This window comes from Thalassophryne amazonica, chromosome 12 (genome assembly GCF_902500255.1).
Source record: "Thalassophryne amazonica chromosome 12, fThaAma1.1, whole genome shotgun sequence".
Lineage (NCBI taxonomy): Eukaryota > Metazoa > Chordata > Actinopteri > Batrachoidiformes > Batrachoididae > Thalassophryne > Thalassophryne amazonica.
The window spans coordinates 8,557,313-8,580,769 of NC_047114.1; the positions used below are offsets into that span (position 1 = coordinate 8,557,313).

The following is a 23,457-nucleotide window of genomic DNA, read 5'->3' on the forward strand; positions in this document are numbered from 1 at the left end:
AAACAAAAAAACGTCAAGAACTACAGCAAAATGAAATACGGACGAATTGAGGTTTTCAGTGGTATTCGTCCAGATTTGTTGTTTCGTTTGGGCTTCGTTGCCCTTCGTTAAGTGCCGTGTGACCGGGCCATTAGCTATAACAATCATTAAAATCTGGTCCCTAGGTTGGATAGTTGGCCAATATTTGCATTCAAGTATCAAAAAACCAAATCACAGACTAAAACAGTTTGTGGATAGGTGACAGTGTTAGAACTCTGAAGATCTGTAAAGAAGGCAGAACTTCAGTAGAAACTTTTACATGCTCATCTCTGGACTGTGCAAGTTTTATATCTTGTGTACTGTGAGCCTTTGAAACATGTTTCAAAAAGTAAACACATGACTGAGAAACAAAATACTTTTCCCTCTTGCATCCTGAAAGCTGAACTTTGGTCCCATAACTCCAAGAAGTTTGGCAACTTTGTTCTGCATAAACGATGGATCCTCTCAGGATAGACTCAGCTCTGGAGTGTCGCGGGGCTAAACCGATGCACCAGAGAATAATGACAGCCACCGACTATGACTTCATTTGCAAAGAAGCCGCGATTTCAGATGAAAGTTCTCAGCTGGGAGTCAAACAAAGAAAGCGGCGAGATTTACACCATAACGTCTGTGGTCATGAATCACTACTCACATCGCTCCAGGGATCCAACAACAACAATAAACATGAATTTATGGCCTTGCTGTGTGACAGACGCTCTGTGCCACTAAAGAAAAAACACGCTCGCTCTCCGTCACCACAGGTCATCTCCCTGGAAGGAGGAGAGAAAATAACATCTCCATGGAAACAGCCAGTGTAAAGGTGAAGCGTTATGATGCAGGAGACGCTGCGACGGCTGGAGGACAGCAAACACAGGAGACAGCCGAAATTCATCAACAGCCAGAAGCTGCAGCTGTGCTGAAATCTGCTGAGCCTGATGGGACTCAATACACCAACACACCAATCACCACAGTCACCAGTTCATATCCAGATCACGTTGTCTTTATTTTGTTGTTGTGCAGACATACTAATAAAATGAAACCCTTTAAATCTGTTTATTTTTGCTCTAAGGCAGCTTTTCTAAAGCGTGGCCTGTGAGTATACTGATAAAATATCACATTTTAAATTCATGTCATACTCTAATTTAAAAGAGTTTCTCAGTCTAAAGAACAACTCCAATGTCTAATAGATAGCACACCACATGTTAGAGTATGTCGCAGCTTCTTTTTTATTATTAGCTTGGGAGGTCTGTGACTCATATATCAAATAAATCAATAATAAATGATCACATTTGTTTTTAATAATAATTATTATAATGACTATACATGACTAAGGGAGCGCCGCAAGGTGGCTGGGCGCTCCCTTAGAGATAGGGTGAGGAGCTCGGTCACTCGGGAGGAGCTCGGAGTCGAGCCGCTGCTCCTCCACGTCGAAAGGAGTCAGTTGAGGTGGCTCGGGCATCTTTTCCGGATGCCCCCTGGACGCCTCGCTGGAGAGGTGTTCCGGGCACGTCCCACTGGGAGGAGGCCCCGGGGAAAACCCAGGACACGCTGGAGGGACTACATCTCTCGGCTGGCTTGGGAACGCCTTGGGGTTCCCCAGAGGAGCTGGGGGAAGTGTGTGTGGATCGGGAGGTCTGGGCAGCTTTGCTTGAGCTGCTGCCCCCGCAACCCGACTCCGGATAAAGCGGAAGAAAATGGATGGATGGATGGATGGACTATACATATAGGACTTTCCTAGAAATCTAAGGCTTCAGTAACTTGTTGCTTTGGCACAAAGTCGTTCCAGCATCAGGGTTCTCAGCAGGACGTTTTCTCAGTGTAATGGGATGGAAAAATCACCTTAAAAAGCCAGAGGTTCGGGGACTGCTTAGGCTTCGACCCTGCTGAAGCTTTTGCTTTATGGGCTTATAAAGGGCCTTCTTTGGTGTTTTTTAAACTTCAAAATGTTGAGCAATCAGAAATTAATGTACACATTTGTAAGGATTTTCTATAGTAAACTGCTGTGTATAAATTAGCAGTTCTGATGCTCCTGTGTAGTGACACACATTTCTACACTTTTCCATGTTTTGCCCTGATGCCTAGTTTTTTTGGCTTTAAAGTAAGGCTGTAACAAAGATTAAAAAAACTATGGCTTTCGTTAACAAAATTTGGCCCTCAAACTGCAGGCAATAGTGTTTCAGAGAGATATAAATGTAAAATGTTACTTTGGCCCCGGTCTCCCCTACAACACGCTCGCCTGCATGGCTGTGGTCAGCCTGGAGTGCTGACACTTGACATCAGGATAAGTTGTCCCGACAAAACGGTGGACGTCACATTTGGGAAAAAACAGTTTTGGTGGGTTGTAGTATGTCTGTCTGTTTTACGTTTGGAAAGAGGTGTCATTTGATTAAAAACTGCAATTCGCTTTGAAGTTATTGATTCCTGAATGATCGGTCTTTCCAACTTTACTCGGCAGAGAGCCACAGCAAATCCACACAGAGCGGAGGATATTATCATTATTATTATTATTTTCATGAGGGACAGTAATTTTAGTTTACGAACCAGAGAAGTGGGAGATACTAATGTTCCAGTCCACAGCAAAGAACCACGTCATTGGCTGCCCCACAGAAAATACATGTTAATGACGAATGAATAAAAATTGTCTGTGTGAAGCGGTGGAGGATTCTCGCTCCTGCCCGCAACAGCAGAAAAAGAGTTTAATCAGTTTAATTAGAGACATTAATCAGCAGAAAAGGTGAGTTACGACTGATATCTTTAAATGGCTTTGATATAGGTTGATGAATCAACGTAGAGAAATAAAAATATTCCCATTACACACCCTCAGAAACAACGTAATGGGCCAACTGCAGTGTAATTTTAATTATAATGCTGGTGAGAACCCTGAGCATTACCCAAGGATCCTCCAAAAAGAATTAACAACAAAGACATCCAATCATTGCCTTGGGTTACTGGCTGGCACACAAGGCTACCTACCACACAGTAAGACAGGAAGCACCAAGACTCTAAAATCCTGGACCTTCGTTCTCCTGCAAAAGTATCAGCATCACCACATACCACTGTCTAGAGACCTCATGGCTCCATTGTTCTAATCATTTCTCAAACTCAAAGGCTGAAGACCCAGAAACAGGAATGTCACCAGTTATCTCTGAAACTGCAAATTTTAGCAGTTTTAAACAGAAATATATTTATTCAGCCTGTTGCACACTTGGACAGATAGATCAGTGGGATAAAGAGTTGAGCTCCCAGTGATGATGATCTGGGTTTGATTCCCGGTCATGCTACCTGTCGGTGTCCAGCATGGCTGGGGCCCTCATCACCCCTTGGTCATTTTGGCTGCTAAAGACACAGTCAAAGTGACCAACTGCCACTCATTTCAATAACAAGATGCTTTATCTGCATTGTCCCAGTCCACCCAGCAGTAAGTGGGTACCAGCCTTGGCTTGGGAAGTAACCAGAATTAGGCTGGCGACACAATCTGTGGATAAGTAGTGGCACCAATGCATCTCAGGGCCTTTAGATGAAGAGGTTAGGTCTTTTAGACTTGCACTTTATGCTGTCAAAGTGCTACCACTTTGACTCCGTTATGTCATGTTCCAGGTACTATACTGATCAGCCTGTTTGGAGATCCAGGCTGTGACACAGAAGACTTCGCAGGGATTCCAGGGCAAACTCTTTACACTTGCAAAGATCCTTGAAAATTCACCCATCTGGTCCACAGGCAGCAAGCAAGGGAAGGAAATGTAATCTTGACACAGATTTAGAGACCACAGAACCTCCAGCCGGCTAGTTGCTTGGACTCTGCCCAAACTATCAGTCACAAGTGCTGAAACACGCCAACAACTTTCTATTTATGTCAGTGAGTCACAGCCGGCCGTCCAGTATTCATTCACAATGTCACTGAGAAGGTAAGAGTGAGAAACAACACATTAAAACAACCATATCCACCCTACAAACCACAGCCAAATGTCACACCCACTTTTAACTGATGACAAATAAAGCCAAGAACCAGTGACAAGCAGTAGGCATCTGTTTTTTACTATGACTGATTAAATTAACCTGATGCTAGTTTCAAAGTACGATAAAAATACAATGAAGCAGACATCAGAGGTCTGAAATGTCTTAATATCTGATGTTAATACTTGTTTGTTTCTTGCTTCTTTTTAAGCTTCTACATGGCGGCTTAGTGGTTAGTACTGTTGCCTCACTGCAAGAAAATCCAAGGTTTGCTTTCTGCGTGGAGTTTCCATGTTCTCCAAATGTTTGCAAGGGTTCCCTCCTGGTGCTCTGTCTAAATAACTTCTTCATGGAATCACTAAATTCTATTGGCTTCTCCCTTGTTCCACTCGAGATCTCTACAGCAGATCTGCATGTTGATTTAGCACAAGTTTTACATTGGATGTCCTTCCTGATTTAATTTCATATTAATTCTTTGTTTAAATACAGGCGTGACCCTGAACCAGGAACCTTCTGCATTGGAAACAAGACCACCCCCACTTATCAGTCAGTTATTCATCGTGCCTCCAAATGGAATAGCTTATATTCCAGGTTACATGTAAAACTGTTCAGTCTTCCAGATCAACAAACATGCACCTGTTAAAATCTAGCAGGAAGTTTCGATGGTCTCAGGTGAAGCTCAACTCGACAGACATAAATGTCGATTTACACTACAGCAGGGGTCTTCAACTCCAGCCCTTGAGAGCCAGCGTCCTGCACCGTTTAGATGTGTCCCTGGTCCAACACACCAGGAGCATCCAGGGAAGTAAAGACCTTGCCCAAGGACCCATTGTGATTTTCCAGCCAGCCTGGGATTTGAATAGAGGATCCTCTGGTCTCAAACCCAACACTTAACCACTAGACCATCATCTCCCCTCAGAGGTGATAATAAACTTTGGTTGATAAAACTCTGCTTGCTGTGTTGTTACCATGCTGTGACACAAACACAGCAGCAATTGACAAAAATCGGTTGTAGCGACAGAGAACTTTAATCCCCGTTCTACAGATAGTTCTTCCTTCGTGACAACAGTACAGGGGAGAGAACCCAAAAATATGATTTAATAAACACTCAAACTCAGGTTAGCCTGTTAGCTTAGCTGGTTTGGACCTGAAGAAAGGGTTCAGGCTTCTTTCTTCATGCATGGAGCCATTCACACTCCATCCCTTTGTGCATGAATGAGCTCACTGTGACGTAGCCAAAATCAGCGCCTCCACTGCTGCCAATATGGCAACATCCAGACACGAGTTTCAGATTGGCTTTAGGGTTGCAGCTATCAAATATTTTTGGAACTGAGTATTCTATTGATTATTTTATCAATTAATCTGCTAAAAAGTACTTTTGTGTTTTTAAACAATATCAGTAGTGGCAAGGCTCTCCTGAAGCAATGGCACAATGTTGCTGTCCCATCATGCAGATTCTTAAGGTTAAGGTGTTCCCTCTCTCCATTTTATTTCCACATTAACCGATTAGCCACCTGAATTTTCAACAGAGGAGCGAGTGAGCAGCAGAGCAGACGGTCGGCGTTTGTACAAATAGCCGTACTGTTTGTTATAGCCTGCGGCCGGAGTTCAGTGGCAGGGCCAGCAGCTGGGCTGGTGTCCCTATCGAGACCCAAGGCCCGTTGGAGGTGTCCAGCCAAGCCCGAGGCTCATTGAGGCCCACTGGAGTCTAAGGTAAGCTAGCTTAGCCTTGGTAAGATGTCAGCATAAAAAGTGATACGCAAACATCATCAAACTGTTGAAAAAGAGAAGATGAGACCACTCAGAGAGTGAGACGTCGGCGTCTTATGTTTGACACCACTTCACCGGTTTGGTGCATTCTCAACAAACAATACTGTCAAAATTGAACCAGTTTATTCTTAACCAACATGCAATCCCTCCACCATGTTTAAAACCATGCCGGGTCCAAACTCTGAGTTAAACAGTCATGAGCTTGAATTTCAGATGTCAAGATGACCCAAGGTCAAAGTTCATGTGACCAATAGAAAGGTAATACGACTCCTCTGGTGTACTTTTGGTCAATTTGCTAAAAAATAGCCATTCCAAATAATACTGGGCCAACACAGTGAGTCAGTGTCTGGGGTTTCCTTTGCCCTGGATGAAGACTAAGATTCAGCCTTTCAGGGACTTCCTGGATTTGGCCATCATAAGTGTATCTGTACGAGGTGTATGTGGTGAAAGTGTTGTGGAAAAATTCACGTATTTCAGCAGTGATATTTGTGGCTCTAGGTCCTCGGCCTTTGTCATCCTTTGTGTTTGATGATTCTGATACCTTTGCTTTAGAATGATGGTCCACGTCTTTAGGGTCCTGGTGTTTCTATAGTGTATTCTTGGGTACCACTGGAATAATTTTGTTTCAAACGGTTACTTAGGATTACTTACAGTGTGCGTGAACAACATTTTGGCCGTGTGGTGCTTTTTTCCGGTCATGATTCGGCACATGTTGAGGACTACAATGACAAGAAAAGGCCAAGGGCATGCCTGCATTTCACCTGCCTGCAGCAGACAGATGGTTCATTTCGAAAAGAGAGGATGGACCACATGTCTGCCTGAGTGTTTGCCATCTGGAACCCAAAGCGTGGTGTGGATGTGGCCGTATGCAGCACCAGCGTGTGCTCCCAGACTTGATTTGAGACCTTAACTATTCTCCAATTTTGGCTTTGTCCTTCACTGACCGCATACCTGATGTGGATTCCACGTTATCAGGGTTTACGGGAGGACCCGGGGCACTGATCAACAAGGCAATTCAGGACGAAATGCTGGTCTTCTTGTATTGTTTTTTGTTGTTGTTGTTTTTGAGTGCACGACACCGAATAAATGTTACAATTCAGGCATGAAGGCAAATACAGTGTTTCAGGAAACACCGATCTTGGATAAATGTGACTAAAAAGCAGCAATTCTTGTTCGGCACCATTAAACAAATTTATGGCTGAACAATGCCGGGAGCAGCTGTTTGTGCCCAAGGGCACCAATTACACAGGGTATGAAAACAACATTGAGAGAAATTATAAGAGGGTGCAACCTTGAACCTTGTTTTTAATGCTCCCAGAATCACTTTATTAATGAAACATCAGGCACCTGAGTACAGTGATAAAAACGATGGATGTCAGTCATCCACACATAATGAATGTGTTCAGAATAATAGTAGTGCTTTGTGACTAAAAAGATTAATCCAGGTTTGAGTATATTTATTGTTACATGGGAACAGTAGATTCAGTAGATTCTCACAAATCCAACAGGACCAAGCATTCATGATATGTACACTCTTAAGGCTATGAAATTGGGCTATTAGTAAAAAAGAAAATGTAGAAAAGGAGGTGTTCACAATAATAGCAGCATCTGCTGTTGACGCTATAAACTCAACTATTATGTTCAAACTGCTTTTTAGCAATCCTGTGAATCACTAAACTAGTATTTAGTTGTACAACCCCTGGCAAAAATTATGGAATCACCGGCCTCGGAGGATGTTCATTCAGTTGTTTAATTTTGTAGAAAAAAAGCAGATCACAGACATGACACAAAACTAAAGTAATTTCTAATGGCAACTTTCTGGCTTTAAGAAACACTATAAGAAATCAAGAAAAAAATTGTGGCAGTCAGTAACGGTTATTTTTTTAGACCAAGCAGAGGGAAAAAATATGGAATCACTCAATTCTGAGGAAAAAATTATGGAATCATGAAAAACAAAAGAACGCTCCAACACATCACTAGTATTTTGTTGCACCACCTCTGGCTTTTATAACAGCGTGCAGTCTCTGAGGCACGGACTTAATGAGTGACAAACAGTACTCTTCATCAATCTGGCTCCAACTTTCTCTGATTGCTGTTGCCAGATCAGCTTTGCAGGTTGGAGCCTTGTCATGGACCATTTTCTTCAACTTCCACCAAAGATTTTCAATTGGATTAAGATCCGGACTATTTGCAGGCCATGACATTGTGTCTTTTTGCAAGAAATGTTTTCACAGTTTTTGCTCTATGGCAAGATGCATTATCATCTTGAAAAATGATTTCATCATCCCCAAACATCCTTCCAATTGATGGATAAGAAAAGTGTCCAAAATATCAACGTAAACTTGTGCATTTATTGATGATGTAATGACAGCCATCTCCCCAGTGCCTTTACCTGACATGCAGCCCCATATCATCAATGATTGTGGAAATTTACATGTTCTCTTCAGGCAGTAATCTTTATAAATCTCATTGGAACGGCACCAAACAAAAGTTCCAGCATCATCACCTTGCCCAATGCAGATTCAAGATTCATCACTGAATATGACTTTCATCCAGTCATCCACAGTCCACGATTGCTTTTCCTTAGCCCATTGTAACCTTGTTTTTTTCTCTTTAGGTGTTAATGATGGCTTTCGTTTAGCTTTCTGTATGTAAATCCCATTTCCTTTAGGCGGTTTCTTACAGTTCGGTCACAGACGTTGACTCCGGTTTCCTCCCATTCGTTCCTCATTTGTTTTGTTGTGCATTTTCGATTTTTGAGACATATTGCTTTAAGCTTTCTGTCTTGACGCTTGATGTCTTCCTTGGTCTACCAGTATGTTGCCTTTAACAACCTTCCCAAGTTGTTTGTATTTGGTCCAGAGTTTAGACACAGCTGACTGTGAACAACCAACATCTTTTGCAACATTGCATGATGATATGCCCTCTTTTAAGAGTTTGATAATCCTCTCCTTTGTTTCAATTGACAACTCTCATGTTGGAGCCATGATTCATGTCAGTCCACTTGGTGCAACAGCTATCCAAGGTGTGATCACTCCTTTTTAGATGCAGACTAACGAGCAGATCTGATTTGATGCAGGTGTTAGTTTTGGGGATGAAAATTTACAGGGTGATTCCATATTTATTCCTCAGAATTGAGTGAGTCCATATTTTTTTCCCTCTGCTTGGTCTAAAAAAAGTAACCGTTACTGACTGTCACAATTTTTTTTTCTTGATTTCTTATAGTGTTTCTTAAAGCCAGAAAGTTGCCATTTGAAATGACTTTAGTTTTGTGTCATGTCTGTGATCTACTTTTTTTCTACAAAATTAAACAACTGAATGAACATCCTCCGAGGCCGGTGATTCCATAATTTTTGCCAGGGGTTGTATAACCACAGTTTTTCATGATTTCTTCACATCTGTGAGGCATTAATTTTGTTGGTTTGGAAACAGATTTGCTTGTTTATTAGTGTGCTTGGGGTTATTGTCTTGTTGAAACACCCATTTCAAGGGCATGTCCTCTTCAGCATAAGGCAACATGACCTTTTCAAGTATTCTGACATATCCAAACTGATCCATGATACCTGTATGTGATATATAGGCCCAACACCATAGTAGGAGAAACATGCCCATATCATGATGCTTGCACCACCATGCTTCACTGTCTTCACTGTGAACTGTGGCTTGAATTCAGAGTTTGGGGGTTGTCTCACAAACTGGGGCCCTTGGACCCAAAAAGAACAATTTTACTCTCATCAGTCCACAAAATATTCCTCCATTTCTCTTTAGGCCAGTTGATGTGTTCTTTGGCAAATTGTAACCTCTTCTGCACGTGTCTTTATTTAACAGAGGGACTTTGCGGGGGATTCTTGCAAATAAATTAGCTTCACACAGGTGTCTAAACTGTCACAGCACTTACAGGTAACTCCAGACTGTCTTTGATCATCCTGGAGCTGATCAATAGGTGAGCCTTTGCCATTCTGGTTATTCTTCTATCTATTTTGATGGTTGTTTTCCGTTTTCTTCCACACGTCTGGTTTTTTTTTGTCCATTTTAAAGCATTGGAGATCATTGTAGATGAACAGCCTATAATTTTTTGCACTTGCGTATAAGTTTTTCGCTTCTTAATCAAACTACGCTGTTCTTCTGAACAATGTCTTGAACGCCTCAGGCTTTCAAAGAGAAAAGCATGTTCAACAGGTGCTGGCTTCATCCTTAAATAGGGGAGACCTGATTCACACCTGTTTGTTCCACAAAATTGACGAACTCACTGACTGAATGCCACACTACTATTATTGTGAACACCCCCTTTTCTACTTTTTTTTTTTACTAATAGCCCAATTTCATAGCCTTAAGAGTGTGCATATAAAGAATGCTTGGTCTTGTTGAATTTGTGAGAATCTACTGAATTTACTGGTACCTTGTTTCCCATGTAACAATAAGAAATATACTCAAAACCTGGATTAATCTTTTTAGTCGGTGCTAGCAAATCAGCCACTTTGTGAAATAATTTTGTTTTCTTTTTATTGACATCTGGAAATATTCTTATAATCCTGTAAAAGTCTAAGGTAATCTCTCCCTCTCGTGAGACTGGCGTTGTGTGTTCGCCACTCCTCTGGTTTTTCTTCAGTTTTCTCGTTTGTAACTTGGTTTTTAGTGGCTTGAGTGTAATTTTTTTTATCTTTGGGTATGTACTTGACGTGGTTCTTGGTCCTTCAGTGTGCATTTTTAACCATTTTTGATTTAGTGCCTTTTTTGCGCTGTATGACGCCACACTTCACTCCCTTGGCTAGCGCGATGCTAAGCTCCTCTGCAGCTGAGCTACGGAGCCTGAACAACAACAATGTTCCTCGGGACATTCTCGCTATCAGAGAGCTTGGTTTGCTCCGACGGCCTCGCTGCGTCCACAGAGGCTCCCGGAGAAAGTTTGTATTCCATCGGACTGAGTCGTCTGTGCCGGTTATCTGGTCAGCTGAGCGCGTCATCAGAGCGCTGCAGCTTCTGGGACTTGTAGTCCTGATGTGATGACAGCGGTTTCTGACACTCTCCGGGCACTGGATGGAAAACGTGGAGTGGATTTTAAGCTACTCAGGCCTATTCAAAGATGTCAGTCTGTCAAACTGACAGAAGTCTTCAGTTTGGGTCTCATTAACATCAGATCACTGTCCTCAAAATCCCTGTTGGTCAATGATCTAATTATGGATCATCACTTGGACATGATTGGGTTATGTGAAACCTGGCTCAAACCCACAGCTGTTCTTCCTCTGAATGAGGCCTGCCCACCGGCGTACACATTTAGTCACGTGTCTCGTGGTGCAAAGCAAGGCGGGGGTGTTGCTTTTATTTATAAATCCAGGTTTACTTTCTTGACTGTTGGGGGTCATAAATATAATTCGTTTGAGCATCTAACTCTCCGCTCTGCTCATGTTGCTACGTATTGTCAGGGTCAGAAGTATGGAAATCAGTCATGTTATTTTGTCACTGTTTATAGGCCTCCTGGCCCATACTCTGAATTCTTAGATGAATTTGGTGCATTCATCTCTAGCCTGTCAGCTAGTGCAGACAACATTTTGATTATTGGTGACTTTAACATTCATATAAATAAGCCCTCTGATCCCCTTTGCAAGTCATTTATGGAACTTGTGGATGCGTTGGGATTCCAGCAATGCATTCAGGATTCAACGCACATTAGTGGAAATACCCTTGATTTAGTTCTCACAGGTGGCCTTGCTGTCAAGAACAGTGACATTTTGCTTCTTGCCTCGGTGGTCTCTGACCACTCATTTATTAGGTGTGCATTTATGTTGCTGTGTTTAGTGGACCGAAAGCCTTGTCTATCTCTGCGGCGATGCATTAATCCCTCAACTATAACTGACTCGAAGCTAGACTGCCTGAATATTCAATCAGTGGATAGTCTTGCAGATGGCTTGAATTCAGCGTTCAAGGCTACACTGAATAAGGTTGCGCCTCCTCTTTTAAGGCCACGCCTTCCCAAGGCACAGTCGCCTTGGTTACTTGCGTGACCTTAGGCAGAAGGGTCGAGGTTTGGAACGGAAATGGCGTAGTTCTAAATTAGAGGTGCTCCACCTTGCATGGCGTGATGCTGTCTTAGATTATAAGCAGGCACTACTGGCTACAAAGCGTGTCTGTTATTCTGATTTGATCAATAAAAACAAGCATAACTCAAAGTTTTTGTTTGAAATTGTAGCATTTCTCATTCATGGACAGCCACCTGTTATTCACTCTCCCTTTTCAGCACAGGACTTCTTGGACTATTTCAAGAAGAAAATTGAGGATATTAGGTTGAGCATATCTCAGCAGGCTTTGGTCCAACCACTGCATACTGCTATGGAGGTGGATGCGCCCACTGAGGTGTGACCCAGATTTACAGATTTTGATGGTATCTCACTGGGCGCACTGACAAAGCTCATGACGTCTACTAAAAGCACAACCTGTTTACTTGATCCTATACCAACAAAACTGTTTAAGGACCTGTGGCCCACTCTTGGACCAACTGTGCTGGAAATTATAAATCTCTCATTAACTTCTGGATCTGTTCCTAAATGTTTCAAGTCTGCAGTGATTAAACTTAAGAAATCCAATCTCGACTCTAGTGTATTGAAGAATTATAGACCGATATCAAATCTATCATTTTGTTCTAAAATCCTGAAAAAAGTGGTTTTGCGACAGCTCGTGGACTACCTCAGAGAATAATCTTTTTGAGCCACTGCAGTTTGCTTTTAGAAAATATCACTCCACAGAGACAGCACTTACTAAAATAGTGAATGACCTTTTGCAAGCAATGGACTCAGATACCACTACAGTCTTGGTGCTGCTGGATCTTAGTGCTGCATTTGATACTGTGGATCATCATATTTTACTCAATAGGCTGGAGAATCACTTTGGGATTACTGGAACTGCTCTTGCATGGTTGACGTCATACCTGTCCAGTCGTTCTTACTGTGTATTGTGTAATGGCACCTCCTCTGATTGTAAAACATGAAGTTTGGGGTTCCGCAGGGATCCGTTTTAGGCCCCCTGCTTTTTTCCCCTTTATGTAGCACCCCTTGGGAATATACTGTGGCGCTTTGGGATTCCCTTTCATTGCTATGCTGATGATACTCAATTGCACATGCCAATAACTGCCGGTAATCTCATTCACATAAAATCTTTGGAAGATTGCCTTGCATCAGTAAGAAGTTGGATGTCTAGTAACTTCCTACTTTTAAATTCTGGTAAGACTGAAGTTATGGTTCTTGGTGCAGCGAGGTATCGGCATCAATTTGATCAGCTAGCACTTAGCTTAGGTTCGTGTGTTATACATCATACGGATAAAGTGAGGAATCTTGGAGTAATTTTTGATCCTATGTTGTCCTTTGATCTCCACATTAGAGACATTACGAGGACTGCTTACTTCCATTTGCGAAATATAGCTAAGATTCATCCCATCCTGTCTATGGCTGATGCTGAGACTTTGATTCATGCATTTGTCTCTTCTAGATTGGACTATTGTAATGCTCTATTTTCTGGCTTACCGCAGTCCAGGATTAGGGGTCTTCAACTGGTTCAAAACGCTGCTGCCAGACATTTGACACAAAGCAGAAAGTTTGACCACATTATGCCCGTTTTGGCGTCCCTGCACTGGCTTCCTGTTCCTGCAAGATCGGATTTTAAAGTACTGTTATTAGTTTATAAAATTGTTCATGGACTTGCACCTCCCTATCTGGCTAACCTGGTAAGCCCCTATGTACCAGCTTGGGCCCTGCGTTCTCAGGGTGCAGGACTTCTGTGTGTTCCCAGGGTGAATAAAAAGTCTGCCGGTCACAGAGCTATCTCCTACCGTGCTCCAGCTCTGTGGAACGATCTCCCGGCACACATTCGGCAGTCTGATACTGTGGAGACTTAAGTCACGTTTAAAGACTCATTTGTTTTCCCTGTTTTATCATTAGTGTTACAGGGCTGTGAAATGAAAACTGTGAAATCCAAGGAAAATTTGCAGGGGGTCTGCCCCCCCCCCCCCCCCCCCCCCCAAGGAGCGGGGGTCTTGGGCCTTGTGGGGCCCCAGAAACCAAATTAAATTTTCATCTACTGATACACTTTCAACATCTCCTGGAAGAACAAATCTCAAAATTAGTGTATATTTAAATGATCCTCGATTCAACCTTTCATAACAGAATATGACATGGAAGTAGGACCTGGAATGATTTTCCTTTTAATTGTAAACCAAATTATGCATTAACTCAGAACAATTAAACTACATGAAATTCATGAAGACTGAAAAGACTGTTAAAGCATTTCAAAAACCACAGCTAAAGATTGTAGAATATTTAAAAAAAAAAAATCAGGGTAAAATATCAATAACATACCTAATAATAAAAAGCCACACATTCTTGTGTAAATTCCTGTAAATCCACAATGTCTTTTTCCCATGAAAAAAAGTCTACATTAATAAAAACTAATTTACATTGTTGTGTAAATAAATTCATGTAGCCTAAATTCATTCAAAGCCACAATGTATTTTTCAAAGAAAGTCTAGATTAATGAAAGAAAAAAAAGGCACATAATCTTTTCTGAAATCCTGTTTGAACAGCACAATTTTTATTTTCCAGAGAGAGAAAAAAAATTCTTACCAGTTCGCTTTTCCTGTTTATCTTTCAGGTGTGTTCATGAAGCCAGCAACAATTCCACGAATTCACGTCTTTCTCGCCATATTCGCTCTGTCTGATGTCGCTCCGTGACACAGACATGCTGCAAAATTCTTCTTTTAAAAACTTGAAAGTTCTAAAAGTTTGCGATGTCCACATGCTACGTTCAGCTAGCTTCGCACAGGAGCCACACAGCTTCACCGCAGCAACCAACCAGTCCCGCTTTACGACAACTGTCGTAACAGCCAGGCTTTGAGTGGCATTTATTTTCCTCCAAACTCTGCGGATCCGAGGAAACTGATTTGTATCTGTAACACACAGATCAGTGTCCGCGGACTTATAAAACTTGCATGATGTCGTAAAAAAAGAATGCTTTGCGATAAACATTTTAAAAACTCAGTAACGATCATAATTAAAGAGTACAACACTGACACTCCCGCACCCCTCCCCATGATGAAATCCGTGGAATTCCGCAGATTCGCGGAGTTTTCACAGCCCTGGTGTTATGATGTGTTTTTATTCTTGTATTCTTTTATGGGCATCTTTTTATTGTGTTTTAAATTTTTATTGTTTTTTAATATTGTGTGAAGCGCCTTGAGACGATTTCATCATGAATTGGCACTATATAAATTAATAAATTTGAATTTTAGTCACATAGCATTACTATTATTCTGAACACTACTGTATACACATATATATATATATATATATATATATATATATACACTCAACAAAAATATAAACGCAACACTTTTGGTTTTGCTCCCATTTTGTATGAGATTAACTCAACGATCTAAAACTTTTTCCACATACACAATATCACCATTTCCCTCAAATACTGTGCACAAACCAGTCTAAATCTGTGATAGACTGGTTTGTCTCACTTCTCCTTTGCTGAGATAATCCATCCCGCCTCACAGGTGTGCCATATCAAGATGCTGATTAGACACCATGATTAGTGCACAGGTGTGCCTTAGACTGCCCACAATAAAAGGCCACTCTGAAAGGTGCAGTTTTGTTTTATTGGGGGGGGATACCAGTCAGTATCTGGTGTGACCACCATTTGCCTCATGCAGTGCAACACATCTCCTTCGCATCATCCGTGAAGAGAACACCTCTCCAAAGTGCCAAACAGCAGCGAATGTGAGCATTTGCCCACTCAAATCGGTTACGACGACGAACTGGTGTCAGGTCGAGACCCCGATGAGGACGACGAGCATGCAGATGAGCTTCCCTGAGACAGTTTCTGACAGTTTGTGCAGAAATTCTTTGGTTATGCAAACCGATTGTTTCAGCAGCTGTCCAAGTGGCTGGTCTCAGACGATCTTGGAGGTGAACATGCTGGATGTGGAGGTCCTGGGCTGGTGTGGTTACACGTGGTCTGCGGTTGTGAGGCTGGTTGGATGTACTGCCAAATTCTCTGAAACGCCTTTGGAGACGGCTTATGGTAGAGAAATGAACATTCAATACACAAGCAACAGTTCTGGTTGACATTCCTGCTGTCAGCATGCTAATTGCACGCTCCCTCAAATCTTGCGACATCTGTGGCATTGTGTTGTGTGATAAAACTGCACCTTTCAGAGTGGCCTTTTATTGTGGGCAGTCTAAGGCACACCTGTGCACTAATCATGGTGTCTAATCAGCATCTTGATATGGCACACCTGTGAGGTGGGATGGATTATCTCAGCAAAGGAGAAGTGCTCACTATCACAGATTTAGACTGGTTTGTGCACAGTATTTGAGAGAAATGGTGATATTGTATATGTGGAAAAAGTTTTAGATCTTTGAGTTCATCTCATACAAAATGGGAGCAAAACCAAAAGTGTTGCGTTTATATTTTTGTTGAGTATATATATATGTTCAGGTTACTTCCCTAGCCAAAACTGATAACCTGCAAAGGACACCGGTGTGACTAGGAATCAATCTCAGGTCTACACATGGGCAGGCCACCTCTGAGCTACCTGCCCTGGAGTGAAGTGGATTTTTTTTTTTTTTTTTTTTTTTTTTTTTTTAACAGCAAAGTTGTCTCATTAGTTTGAAGAGAGAACATCCAATCTGAGTGTCCCAACTTATTGATTGCAATGTACTCAGTTAGCGGGTACTGACGCTTGAAGACTTGTAAACCTGAGGCTACGGCATTAATGCAGGTGTATTTGTGGTTAAGCGTGCAGACGGGCATGCTGCCTGTGTGAGCATTCTGTGTAATCTGCAGCGTGTTCAGGTTGACAGCTTGTTATCTGGGCTAAACCGTGCAGCTTAATATTCAGCCGGCAGACAGATTAGTTCAGGACAACGTGCCAGTCTGCACCCAGCTTCAGTAATGTCACTGCATCATCGAATGCAGTTGATGCACAAAAGCCGCCAAATACACGTCAGGACACATGGACCCCACTTACTTAATGCACCCAGATCTTACAACTGTTCTTCAGCCATATTGTGACAATCAGTCCAGTTTCTGTACAGTCCTGTGAAGCTGTCTTTGTGTCTCGAATATGCACACAAGAGGAAAGCAGCAGAAACCAGATCAGAGCTGAGGTAAAGAACAGGAATGTAAACCTTGACAGTGCTTACAAGCGCCTCTTCTCTGAAGAACATTTGAGTTCTGAAGGCCATAACTCAAGTACAGCAAGAAGCAGCCGTCTGTCCTTCTGAGCCAGAAGGGGGAGCTGTAATAGGGCAAGGTCACAGAATACAAAAACGGTCACGTTGTCACACAGTACTGAAACAGCCCTTGTCAAAGTCACCAACAACCTCTTCCTCTGCCACCTGGAATATCATCTCAACATCACCAGCATGTTCTCTCCAGGTCTTATCTCACTGACAAACAACAACTCACCAGTATTAATAACTGCACCTCCTCCAGGGCTCCTTTGTACCACGGCATCCCACAGGATTCTGAGGACCGTCCTCCAGTCTGCAGGATATCCATCTCTTTCTGCATAACAGGTCTAGGTGGGTATGTTCTGGACCTCCTCTACATGGCATCTAGCAGTGTACTATCGCGTGGCTGAGATTCGATCACTTCATCTTAAAATCACTCCTTGAGTCCACAGAGAGCGATTAGCTTTACTACTTCTTTCCTCTGAAACACAGTACTCATATGTCCTCAGAGTGTTCATACACTAAAGAAGAATTTATGTCTATCTGTGCATCCCGTCACATCATTCTTGTGAAAAGTTTGACTTTAAAACCAGCCTCTGACAATCCTCAGCTGCCTTGCTCGAGGACACAACAGCAAGGCACGCGATCTGCATGCGGCTCATGTGACACCTCACAGTTGATGATCATTTCTGCAGCTAATTCCCTGTGACACAGCGATGATGTGTGGAAATGAGGAAAAAAATTAGGTCAAATTCTACACGATGCTTTGCATAGAGCATCATGTGAGCATGTAAATAATGCAACAAGGCATATGACCCCGTTTCTCTCACACACGCATTTACACTGCTGCAACTCTGCAGTTTACAATGAAAGGGGGATAAAAAAAAGGAAAGCATGTCATTTTCCCCCCTCCTTTCTAGAGCAGCATTTTCACAGAGGCACAGACGAGTAAGTGCATTTGCAGTGGAAAAGTCCGTTTGCAGTCAGTTGTTTTGAGGGGGGGAAGAGAGAGAGAGAGAGAGAGAGAGAGAAAAAACATTTTTGTTGCCAGGTCTCATGATAGAAAAACAGCAGCTGTAACTGACATTCCCTCCAGGAATTTCCCTGAGTGCAGAAATGAATGAAGTTCAAGTAACTACCACATTATTTGAGCAAAACGCTGACAAATTTGTGATGACCACCAACTGACAGAGGGCTGAGTTTATGTGACTGTCTGCAAACAACACACATCTTTAAAAAAAAAAAAAAAAAAAAAAAAAAAAAAAAAGCCAAAGATGGACTGAGACAAATTCAAATTCCTGTTCCATGATCCTCGGATCATGGAACAGGAAAAACTGTTCCTTGTAAAATACTTCTTCCCTGGGTTGGTGAAGTATATACACTCTCTGAGAGCTACTCCAGTTATCTAGACTCAATTTTCACTGGAAGGGGTTTATGACATCATAAAGTGAGAATGTTGAGAAAGAGGTAGAAGAAAAATGTTTGCAGGACATGTCAATCGCCAGCACAGCTTTAATCAGTTTTTCAGGAACTCCACATAAAAATGATCGAACAATCAAATTCATCTCAGCAGAGGAGGGGCAGAGTTTGTGATGTCAGGTATGATGCCTTTAATATAAATTATCAGGTTTTCACATTTTCCAGAGTCCTTGAACTAATCACTGAATGCTTCCATCAACACAAACAAGAAAGCCAAACCTTAAAAGAGTGCTGTTTAACCAAAAACCACTTTATTCTGTCTCATTTAAAATTGTGCCAAAAATAAACTGTTATCATCAACAACAAAAAATAAAAATACACATCTGTGAAAACTTGAATGACTCGACTGAGATCAACAGTCACATGACAAAAATTCTGAGAAACTTTGACTGAAATGACGACTGAAGCATAAACGACAGGACGGAGCGATAAAGAACAGAAAAACAAATGTACTTATGTTGGGTGTGCACAGCGTGGGGAGACAAAGTCTTTCCATCTTGGTAACACTTAAGGTAAATTAGAAAAAAAATGTTCCACATATAGCTTCCATGTTTTTCCCTTTTTGTAAAATACATTCTTAAAGAAATTCCATTTCTGATTTATTTTTTTCTTAGATGACAGATCCGAGGCTATTATAACAATGGGAAAAGTTGTGTTCTCTACATACTTCCAGCAGTGATTCTGGTGTTTTCACAGAGGTGCAGCACTTGCAGGTGTCGTGAAAAATGTGCCCCACGGTGAGTAAAAAGGTGACCAGAGCAAAAATACAACATCCTGTAGGATTGACAGGAGGTCGGACATCTGCCAATTTAAAAGGAACTTAATGGTTATTATTTTTACACATGTGGGCAAGTTCCAATTAGCAACTACATTTTGGAAACAAGTTTAAAAGCAGTTCAAACCCAAATGTTTACAAGTGACTTCACACAAAAAAAAAGAGCCCAGAGGCACTCATTGTAAGCGAACAGTCTACCTTCTGCACACACGGCTGAGCGTGAGCCACACCAACAGCTGACACACGACACTGTGATCAGACTCTCCCGGCCGAGAGTGAGCGTGCAGCAATATGACTTGTCAATCTGAAAACGAAGACAACGCTGATGAGAAAATCAATAGCAGGGCTGCAGCTCAGCCTCGTGCAGCAGCAGAAGAACAACAGGCTGAAAAAGCCAAACACTTAATGTTGGGGTAAAATCCCAAACACTGGCTGGCTGCAGAGCATCATCTGAATACTGACTGGCAACATAATCTCAGTCCAAAAATTTTCCAAAAATGACAACAAAGACACTCCCTGACAACAACTTGCTGTGGACATCCCGATCATAAATCCATACAGTATTCCTGATATTCCCACCAGGAACATTAATGTGCCTCTGGTGCTCCATGGAAACTGGTTATCTGCTCACGTATCAAGACAGAGCTGGGCTTGTTGACCATTTGGACAAAATACGGGCTGTAGGTTATGATTATTTTCTGTATTGAATAATTTATGTTAGTAAATAAAACACGATACCAAAATAAATACTGCACATCACTGTGCCTCACATCCAAGATCCAAAGATAATTAAGTGCTTTAACTCCCAGTTTAAAACTACTTTCTCCTCTGGCTGAGAGCCATTTAAAACCAATTTTAAAAACAGATAATTGGTTTTAACTGTGTTAACTCCTGTTATAGGTAGATTTCAACATGTCTTTCTGTGTTTAAGTCCAATTTTAAAACTGACTATTGATTTTAACTATTAAATCCTGTTTAAAGCATTTGGATACTGTGACAGGAGGGACTAGCATGTGAGTACTACACAATATCAAAATAAGTCCACTTCCTTAAGTGGACCACAAAGAAATTCTGATATTGAACAAAATTTCCAGAACTTGTGCATAAAGGTTGTGCATGATTTCAGAAGAACTATTCAAATTTCAAAGATTCTGTGTGTTCCATAGAAATTAAATCCTAGAAGTCAAACTGATCTACAATGGTGATAGGCCGCTGAGACATTAGCTAACTGCTAGCACAAGACACGCTGGAAAGAAGAGATGCAGCCAGATCTGACTTCTTCTACTACCTAATACGTTGTGGAAGGTACAGGTTTGCTGTGCCACCTGCTCTGTGTTGGCACCGATTCCAGGTTTGTCTTCATCCTTGGTCAAGACGCTCCATCGGCATGATTCTGGTCCACCCAGTTGTAAATGGGTCCCAGCCTTGATCAGAAAATAACGTGCTTCCAGAAGGAGCCACCCACATCATCCTACAGCATCCAAAGACAAGCAGCCACAGGACTCAACTCAAGTAGAGTTCCTGAAACCCAGGAACAAACAAAACGTCCTCGACTTGAACTTTTCCTCTACTTTTCTTGCACATGCTCTCTCATGTTAGAGACATGGTTTAAAAAAAGTTAATGGACAAAGTCGGTCTTCGTGTTAATGCAACTTCAACGGTAACACCTTAGGAAAAATTTAGGTCTAAGTTAGGAAGCAAGGAAACGAGAAGTTTCAGTTGTGTCTTTTCTAAATATAGAAGAAACATTAACGGGGGGGCAGTTGAGACTTTAGTGTCCTTCCTCTCCAGCGATATTAACCTCAAATGATTCCTGGCGCTAAAATGTGCTGTTAGTGCATTTAATGACATTTTAATCCTGCATAAAGTCCGTTATTGGTTTTCGTCTGCAGTCTTCAAACAGTAAATCACAGCATCCGGATAACGAACAAGTCAGTCGAAGTTAACAGCTGCCCTCTGTGCTCAACTCATTTCAGATAAATCAAACTTTTCCTCCACGAACCAGCAGCTCCGGGCGCTGCCGCCGAGCTCCCCGCGGACTCACCTTCCGATAACTCCAGCTCCAGCTCGGCCAGTTTAGCCCGCACCTCCGCGGTGAGCAGCACCGGGTCCCGGTCCGCCATTCTATCCACAGACGCCGCTGTATCTCCACGTTTTAGCCGCTCTCTCTCCGGGCTTTAAGTCAAGAAAAATAAAAAATAAAAATTATAAAAATCCAAAGTCACACAGTCAGCGCGAGCGCCGCGAGTCCTCCGCAGCGCACCGTCAAGCTAACGTACACATCAGGGCTCTCTTCCGGTTGAGGATTCAAAATAAAAGCCTGCCTGTGGGAGTTTCGTGGGCACAGGATTCAGGGACGAAACCAGGAGGTGGCGCATGATGCCACCACCCCTTCAAACCAAATACAAAAGTGTAAACTTTGAAAAGATTTTCATTAAGTAAGCATCACTGTCTGGTCACAGGAGGGATTATCAACCCAGTGGAAGGAAATGAGTGAGCCTAGAACCTCGTTACCATGGAGACATCATCAGGTTGGAGTCAAAGTCCAAAGCAATTTAAAGTGCTGTTCTACTGTTTGGAAGAGAAAATATACTCCGAAAAATTACCACTGCAGCTCCTCGTAGAACTGATTGATTTTTCACAAAACAGACTGAATTTACTTTAAATGTAGTTATTATACATTGATTTCGATGGCATATCACAATATTACAGTGTGTATTATTGAAATTTAAATATTTATTATTTTGCAGACAGCATGTCTGAGGAAACACACCAAAGTTTCAAGTTCATGCTGCATTCAGTGGAAAGTCAGAATTTCCAGCGTGCAACTGGGAAAGTGTTATGAAAGCTATGATAAAATGTGTCTCACCAATCATTCATCTTTGTTGTGAAAGTGAAATGACACGGACCCACAACAGGGGGCGTAAATGAACGGACAATGGAAATGCCAAAATATAATAATTTAATGTTGTGAAATGTGCTCAACGGAATACAGATGCTGCTTTTAGACAATAGTCAATTATAATACAGATGGCGTGTGGGCAGGCTTGAGGATAGGAGACGCCTGTCCAGAGAAGAGCCGGGCCCCACACGGCTTCCACTGCCAACAGAGACCTGCAACACACCGGAGCCGCCAAGTCCTGAGTCCCCAGGTGGCCACTGCCTCCAGCTGTCAGATCTGGTACTGCTGGCAGGAAAAGCAAACAGGTTACGGGGGGTGTGTGAACACCCAGCAAAAACGCAGCAAAAACGCAGTTCCTTTCTGGTGGGAAAAACCTCCACCACCTGAACACAGTTTCTCAGAGTATGTGCAGATCCTTATGTCACACTTAATCAGTTCTGGAGTGAGGAGCGGGTACGCCAACCCCTTCCAACATCCACAAACTCAGCTACAAGCTGCGAGTGTACAAAAGGTTACAGCTGCAAAAACTCAGATGCAAAAAACGTTACAGCTACAAGCTCAGATGCAAAGACGTTGCAACTGAAAAGCTTAGCTGCAAAGAATGTGTGCGTACGGCACAGAATGGCTGAAAAGGTTTACCTGTATGGTAAGCTGATTTCTCGGCAGGGAGGTGGAGTCACTGCCCGGCTTTTATGGGATGATGAGGTGATTACGGGTGATGACTGACAGTTGTCAGTTCAGGAGCTCCTGGTGCTCCTCCAAGGCGACTGCGCCCTCTGGTGCCTGAAGCTCGCCATCAGGCAGGGCGCCCTCTGGTGTTGGGCCAGCAGTACCTCCTCTTCTGGCGGCCCACGCAACAATCTTTGCAAATTAAATAATATTAATGTAATAAAATATTGACAAGAGCAGACCTGTGTGTTTATAAATCTGTCCAGCAGCTATTGAGCAAAAGTTTGTGTGAAATACACCCTGATTTTAGATAGTTTAAAGTCAGGCCCAAGAAATTGACATAAAGTTCTGTAAAATAAAAACTTTAAAATGAATCAACATAAGTGTGGAGAAACAGTAGAAACCTTTAAAATGAAGGAAACAAAGCCAGAAAAAATCTAAATAAAGAGAAAAAACAAGGGGATGCGTAAATTAAAGAATAAAAAGGAAAAAAATAGAAAGCGTGGGGAAATGAAGCAGTTGGTGTGAAAACAAAAGGGACAAAATTAAAGGAAAAAAGGCAAAAAGTTAGGACATGCACATGCAAGAGAAAAGGAAAATAGAAAGATTAAAAGAAAATTAATTTGTAAAATAACTAAGGAAGGAAATAAATAAAAAAAAATCAA

General features: G+C 42.0%; 1 protein-coding gene across 2 annotated transcripts in view; it reads right to left on the minus strand.

The window, feature by feature from the left end:
* LOC117522697 (disco-interacting protein 2 homolog C) overlaps positions 1-21,464 on the minus strand; it is a 427,709-nt gene extending 406,245 nt beyond the window's left edge. For both annotated transcript variants that reach the window (XM_034184153.1, XM_034184154.1), the window contains exon 1: positions 21,266-21,464. In XM_034184153.1, the coding sequence (XP_034040044.1) occupies positions 21,266-21,344 (79 nt within the window). In that variant the 5' untranslated portion in view covers positions 21,345-21,464. The remainder of the gene's footprint in view (positions 1-21,265) is intronic.
* Between the last annotated feature and the right edge of the window lie 1,993 nt (positions 21,465-23,457).